The sequence below is a fragment of the Humulus lupulus genome, chromosome 2, assembly GCF_963169125.1.
Source record: "Humulus lupulus chromosome 2, drHumLupu1.1, whole genome shotgun sequence".
Taxonomy (NCBI): Eukaryota; Viridiplantae; Streptophyta; class Magnoliopsida; order Rosales; family Cannabaceae; genus Humulus; species Humulus lupulus.
In genome coordinates this window covers 101,453,809-101,460,657 of record NC_084794.1, presented here as the reverse complement: position 1 = coordinate 101,460,657, position 6,849 = coordinate 101,453,809, and the positions used below count along the sequence as shown (strand labels likewise).

The 6,849-nt window shown below is 37.1% G+C and overlaps 1 protein-coding gene across 1 annotated transcript; it reads right to left on the bottom strand.

Moving 5' to 3' along the window:
• Positions 1-882: 882 nt before the first annotated feature.
• Positions 883-6,156, bottom strand: LOC133814578 (uncharacterized). The gene is made up of 3 exons (XM_062247521.1): positions 5,659-6,156; positions 1,532-1,667; positions 883-1,391 (listed from the first exon to the last, which is right to left on the bottom strand). The coding sequence occupies exons 1-3, from the start codon at positions 6,154-6,156 to the stop codon at positions 883-885; spliced, it is 1,143 nt and encodes a 380-aa protein (XP_062103505.1).
• Between the last annotated feature and the right edge of the window lie 693 nt (positions 6,157-6,849).

Genomic DNA, 6,849 nt, shown 5'->3' with positions numbered 1-6,849 from the left:
CATTTTCTAAGCTCTCTGACTTATTTAAAGCCATGACTTATAAGCTCAAGTCGCGACTTGACCTCCAGAATAATTTGAAAACTACCTTTTCATGAATTGCACGGTTTTTACATACATTTTACTCAAAAATTAAATAAATAAATAAAATGAATCTTTACTCAAAAACTAAACAAATAAAAAAATGAGCCTTGTTCAACTAATTAAGAATTAAACAAAAACACAAAAAATAAATTATAGGAATACCTCCTACCGCGCAGTCGTTAACGTCATTTAGCCGGATGATGAACACCCAATTCAAAGGGGTTCCAAAAGCAACACAGATTTGCATTTTTCCACCATTCCTTCTAAATGGTGCTTCAATATTTGACCATTCACCTTAAAGTGTCTCGTCTTCTCACTATGAGTTTGCACCGCTTCATTAGGCAATGAGACAACAACTGTGTATGGTCCCGACCATCTCGACTTTAATTTTCCCAGAAAAAGCTTCAATTGAGAATTAAATAATAGCACCTTCTCTCGTGGTTGGAAATCCTTCCTAATTATCCTTTTATCATGAAATTCCTTAGACTTTTCTTTATAAATCTTTGCATTTTCATAGGCTTCAATTCAAAATTCATCAAGCTTGTTCAACTCCAGAAGCCTATTTTGTCCCGCCATAAAGAGATAAACATTTAGTTTTTTTACTACCCAGTAAGCTCTGTGCTCAAGTTCCACCAATAAATGACACTCATTTCCAAACACCATTCGATACGATGACATACCAATCAAAGTCTTGAAGGCTGTGCGATATGCCCACAGTGAATCATCAAGCTTTTTCGACCAATCCTTCCTTGATGTATTTACAGTCTTCTCCAAAATACTTTTTATCTCCCGATTCGACACTTATGCTTGACCATTGGCAAGTGGATGATAGAAGAAGGCCTTTCGATGATGAACTCCATAACGAGCGCATAGAGCAGTGAATGACTTGTTGCAGAAATGACTTCCTCTGTCACTAATAATTGCTCTTTGAGTACCAAACTGGGTAAAAATGTTTTTATGAAGGAATTTAAGTACCTCTTTACTATAACAAGTAGGAGTTGCGGCAGCTTCCACCCATTTAGATGACAGTAAAGGCTCCACAAAATCTATTCCCCATACATTGAACAACTCAACTTCCAAAATTCCAGTCATAGGCATTTGATCTCTTCTTGATAAGTTACCGGTCCTTTGGCAATGATCATAACTCTTGACAAATGCACTAGCAACTTTAAATAGCGTAGGCCAATAAAACCCACATTGGAAAACTTTTGATGTTATCCTTGTTCCTCCAAAGTGACCACCACAATGTAAAGTATGGCAATGAGTAACAATGGAAGTTATCTCCTCTTCCGGGACACATCTTCTAATTACTTGATCACCACAATGATGAAAAATAATGGGCTCATCCCAATAATAATGCTTGACTTCCTAATATAAATTTTTAAGTTGCTGCCTTGACATGTCCGGAGGCACAACTTTAGCTACCAAATAGTTGACATAATCAGCAAACCATGGTAGCTTTCTTCACTTTCAATGGAAAATAACTGTTCATCTGGAAAGTTTTCATCAATTTGTTCCTCTTTCTCATTAGGCTCTTCTACTTTTTCCAATCTAGATAAATGATCCACAACTAGATTTGTAACGCTCTGGATAACCAAGACTGTTACACTGTGTGTTTATAAAGGTGCAAGACTTGCTAATCAAGTAATTTAGTTAAAAATGTGACACTAAAACTATAATCGAACTAGGGTTAAAAGATTTTAGTCATAAAAAGACAAATTTCATTTAAAAAACAGGGTTTAAAGGACAGTTTAAAAAATTTCAAAGTTTATGTACAACCACAAGCCACTCTAATGGCAAAATAGGCACCTAAGGTTCTCCTATCCCTGCATCATCCCTCGGTCGTGGTGGCTGTAGAGTCCAAGAACTTTACTTAGCTAAGTTAGATAGTAGTATAATAGTAATAATAGCATTATCTTTATGACTGTGGATTTTTGGTTCAGACCGGGATTTATTTGGACACTCATAGTAGTACTTGTAGATCTTCTAAGTTTAACCTATAGTTTAAGAATATTAATTTTAACCTAAGCTTTGATTAATATGACTATTATTGATGATAATATTTATTATACTATAAGGTTTAGATAAGAACCAATTAGATAATAGCACATGTTATGTATGGGTTTATTAATGATTAAGTATTTGGAGGATTAAATTTATTAAGGTTAAAATTTGAATACTCTAAGGTCAGTCAGCAGCTTTGAAAACGTTAAAGGGCTTAGTCAAGGCTGTTTACTCAATTCAAATTAAGCTAAAAATGTGTAATTTCGTGTTTAAATATTCAGCGTATGCCGATATATCGCAGCTATAGGGGGCGATATATCGCAGCACGAAGATACGAAAAACACAAAACGTTGCATGATTGCCTCGGGCATACTAGCCCAGGCGATATATTGCCTACAGAGGGCGATATATCGCCCCTCTCAGCATATTTTGAAAGTTTTCAAAAATGTTCTCCATTCAAACCTTCAACCTCTTGATGAGTCCAGCACCTTTCTGAACGAGTCTTCAGCCTCTGCTGAATGATAATTCAAATTATTTTCACTTAAAAAGCCATTATTTTTATTCAAGTTAAATGAGATCTCTTCATTTCTAAACTCTACAAATATGACCTAGTACCCAGCCATTTATTCATCTATTACTCTAAGTTCAGAGGCTGCAAGTTGCTAGGTGAGTGTGAGAGTGTAAACACTTAGGTTGGGAATTATAAGCTTGATCATTATAAGCTTATCAAACACTTGGGGAAGTAAGGTTTATTCACATTTCGGTTCAAGGTTAGATTGATCATATAAGTCTTCAAGGTATTTCCAAACGCTAGTCCATTTCTGTATTATGTTCTTTAAAAATTCTCATAGTCTTCTACTCATTCTAACCTCATTCTTATTCTTGGTTAGGAAATCCAAGTTCTTAAGCACAAGGTTTTTGGTAAGTATATAGCATAGATCCTTCTGCACTTTCATCCCTTTTCTTCAATATACTCACCATATTTTAAATGGTTTTTAGGAGTGTTCCACGGTCCCAAATTAGTTATCATATCCCGGTTATTTTGGTAAGGAAAATAGGATAGGATTTATGTGATTATATGATTTTATATGTTATCTTATGAATGTGTGTTATGAAAAATGCTATGTTAAGTATGCTTGTAGACTTGGGCATATGACCTATACAACTAACAAGCCCCAAATAGATTATGGGCATATGACTTGCTTAGCTAGCAAGACCCCACTAATCTAATGGGCATATGACTTGTTTAGTATATGGGACCCCAAGTAATAATGGCCATTATAGTATGTATGTGACATAAGTGTTATGGTATGTTTTTATGTTGCATTATGAATTTTTATGTATATGGCTATATGTTAGATTTTCCTTGCTGGGCATTAGGCTCATTCCTTTTATGTTTATATGTGGAGGAAAATAGCTATAGTGGCGGGAAAGGTTCATGGATGCTTGGGGAATGTGTATTGAGGCGGAATGGATTCAAAGAGCCGAGAGTTTTGATTCGAGGATGTAGTTTTTGTTCTTATGGTTTTTATATGTATTTTTCCGCATTTTATTATGTAATCTCTTTTTAAATTATCATTATGTCATGTTTTGGTTTTAAAACAATGGGATCCCATATCCTACTTGAGATTTTATGTAAGTCTAACAATTGTTTTTACAAGTTTTAATAAAGTTATGATCTTTTCACTTGTAAGTTTTGTTAAAGATTAGTGTCTATGTATAGTTTTCGTTAATGGTCCAAGGTCTAGAGTAGTTGGGTCATTACAGTGGCCGAGTAGCTGACTATGTACATTCTGCCCCAGAGCTCTCCAACTCAGAAATGGTCCACCTTGCCCTTGCCTTTACCTGCACCATGTAGCACCCGTGAGCCAAGGCCCAGCAAGAAAACCATAATGTAGAGCATAAACAATACAGACAATCAAATAATCCATAAAGCTGTTAACGAGGTATTTAGCATGCCATAACAGTCATCCAATCAGAGAGATCATCACTTACTCATAAGCCATTCATCTTAGTATTAAACAAGCTATAAACAACGGACAACAATGATAACATAACAATATTTATCATACAATACTCAGGGTCTACGCCCTTAGGCCGCACCCTCTGTTTAACCCGCTGTCACCAGCTCGCTTAGTCCGAGCTCAGTGATTATTTATCCATCCTCAGCTACCAATGGTCGAGCCGCATCCTGTGCGCAAATATCAATTCCGGCACTATTAGGCCATTTAATTCATGCTCATGTAGCATATCACAATCACACAACATATGCATTCAAATACAGGGAATCTCAGTCCCACACAGTCACATAAGTGTGTGGTTTTCTTACCTTTAATTCTGAGTGCTTCGGTTAATAGAGACGACCCCCGAGCATGATCCCGTTCAGAGCCCTAGCGTACACCTCAAATATATGAATCCGACCCTAGGTTGCCCTCAGTTCCCTTCCAAGCTTTAACTCCTCCAATTCCCAAGCTTAAGTCCTTAAACTCAACTTGGAAGCTAATTCCAGCTGAACTCCTTAGTTACTCCAAGGATCAAAGCCTAACCTAGACTTCCTTTTGAGTTCTCAGCTTCAAAATTCTCAAGGGAGAGTGAGAGAGGGAAAAATCATGAAGGAGAGAAATGGGTGAGTTGAGTGCCTCTGTTTTCCTTCTTTTTCCTTCACTGCTTCTACTTCTTTCTACTATAGTCTAAGGAAAACAGATTATATCAGTTATCCCCTCTAATAATCAAAAGACTCTTTTACCCTCCCAACTAAAACTACACTTTTTAATTAATCTAAGGGTATATTGATCATTTTCTCCCAATTCCCGCTAATCCCTCGAGTCTTCCTAATAATTATCACTTAATTTCTGTCATCTAATTAATCACCAATTATTTTTCCCCAATGTCTAAAAATCTCCAATATATTTCCCAAATTCCCAAAAATACCCCCAGGCTCCCTTGAGCTAGGTATAAACCCCCATCGTGACTATTTTTCCAAACCGCTCACTAGGATCGTCTCGAGCCAAAGCTGCAAATACATCTACATAATAATGTTGTCTCAACAATTTACCACAAACAATCACATTTATTCCCTCAACAGGCCAAAATTACAAATATGCCCCTATAAGATAAACAGGGCCCACATGCATATTAATACTCATAAACACGCATTTCACGTATCCATATAATTATATAATCATGCATTTAATCATTTAAATCACACATAGCCCAATTATGCCCTCCCGGTATGCTAATCAAAGCCCTTAAGCCTTATTAGTGATTTTGGGTCGTTACAAGATTTTATAGTCCTCTTTTGTCACGAATTTCCATATCAAACTCTTGCAATAATAGGACCCATCGAATCAAGCGGGGTTTGGAATCCTTCTTGGCCGTAAGGTACTTAATAGCAGAATGATCTGTGTAGACAATCACCTTATTACCAATTAAATATGGCCTGAATTTATTGAACGCAAAGACAATTGCAAGTAATTCCTTCTCAGTAGTTGCATAATTTAATTGAGCATCATTCAAGGTTCAACTAGCATAATAAATCGTTTGGAATACCTTGTCAACTCATTGTCCCAGAACCGCTCCTACTATATAATCGCTCGCATCGGACATCAATTCAAAAGGAAGTTCCCAATTTGGTGGTACAACAATGGAAGCAAATGCTAATTTCTCCTTCAGCGTGTTAAATGCCCTTACACGTTCAGCATAAAAGTCAAATACCACTCCATTCATAAGTAGAGTGGATAAGGGCTTCAGAATATTAGAAAAGTCCTTTATAAATCTCCTATAAAATCTAGCATGGCCCAAAAAACTACAAACCCCCTTAACAGACACCGGTGGAGGTAAGTTTTCCATTGTAGATATCTTGGCCCTGTCTACCTCAATACCATGGCGTGAAATTTTATGGCCCAAGACTATTCCTTCTGTCACCATAAAGTAACATTTCTCCCAATTTGATATTAAATTTGACTCCTCACATCTTTTCAAAATCCTCTCCAAATTAGCTAAACATCCATCAAAAGAGGCCCCAAAGACTGAAAAGTCATCCATATTGATCTCTATACCTTTTTCCACCATGTCTGAGAAGATAGACATTATACATCTCTTAAATGTTGCTCGAGCATTACATAGCCCAAACGACATTCTTCAAAATGAAAATGTTCCATAAGGGCACGTGAAGGTGGTCTTTTCTTGATCCTCCGGTGCTATGGGAATTTGATGGTATCCTGAATACCCGTCCAAGAAACAGTAATAAGGATGGAATGCCAATCTGTCCAACATCTGATCTACAAAAGGCAAGGGGAAATGGCCCTTCCTTGTTTCCTTATTCAGTTTACGGTAATCCATACAAATTCTCCACCCCGTCACCGTACGAGTTGGAATCAGTTCATTATTATCGTTCTTAACCACCGCCTGCCCCCCTTCTTCGGGACTACCTAAATAGGACAAACCCATGCACTGTCAGATATTGGGTAAATCACCCCTGCATCCAACCATTTAATGATTTCCTTCCTTACCACCTCACTCATTGAAGGATTAAGCCTCCTCTAAGCATCAATACTAGGCTTACTATCCTCCTCCATTAATATGCAAGGCATCATTGTTGAAGGGCTTATACCCTTCATATCTGCCAAAGTCCACCCAATTGTTAGCTTGTGAGCCCTCAACTCCCTAAGTAGCTTCTCTTATTCAATCAGAGACAGCGAAGTGGAAATAATAACCAGTAGTGTGTTGTTCTCACCCAAATATGCATACCGAAGGTGATCAGGC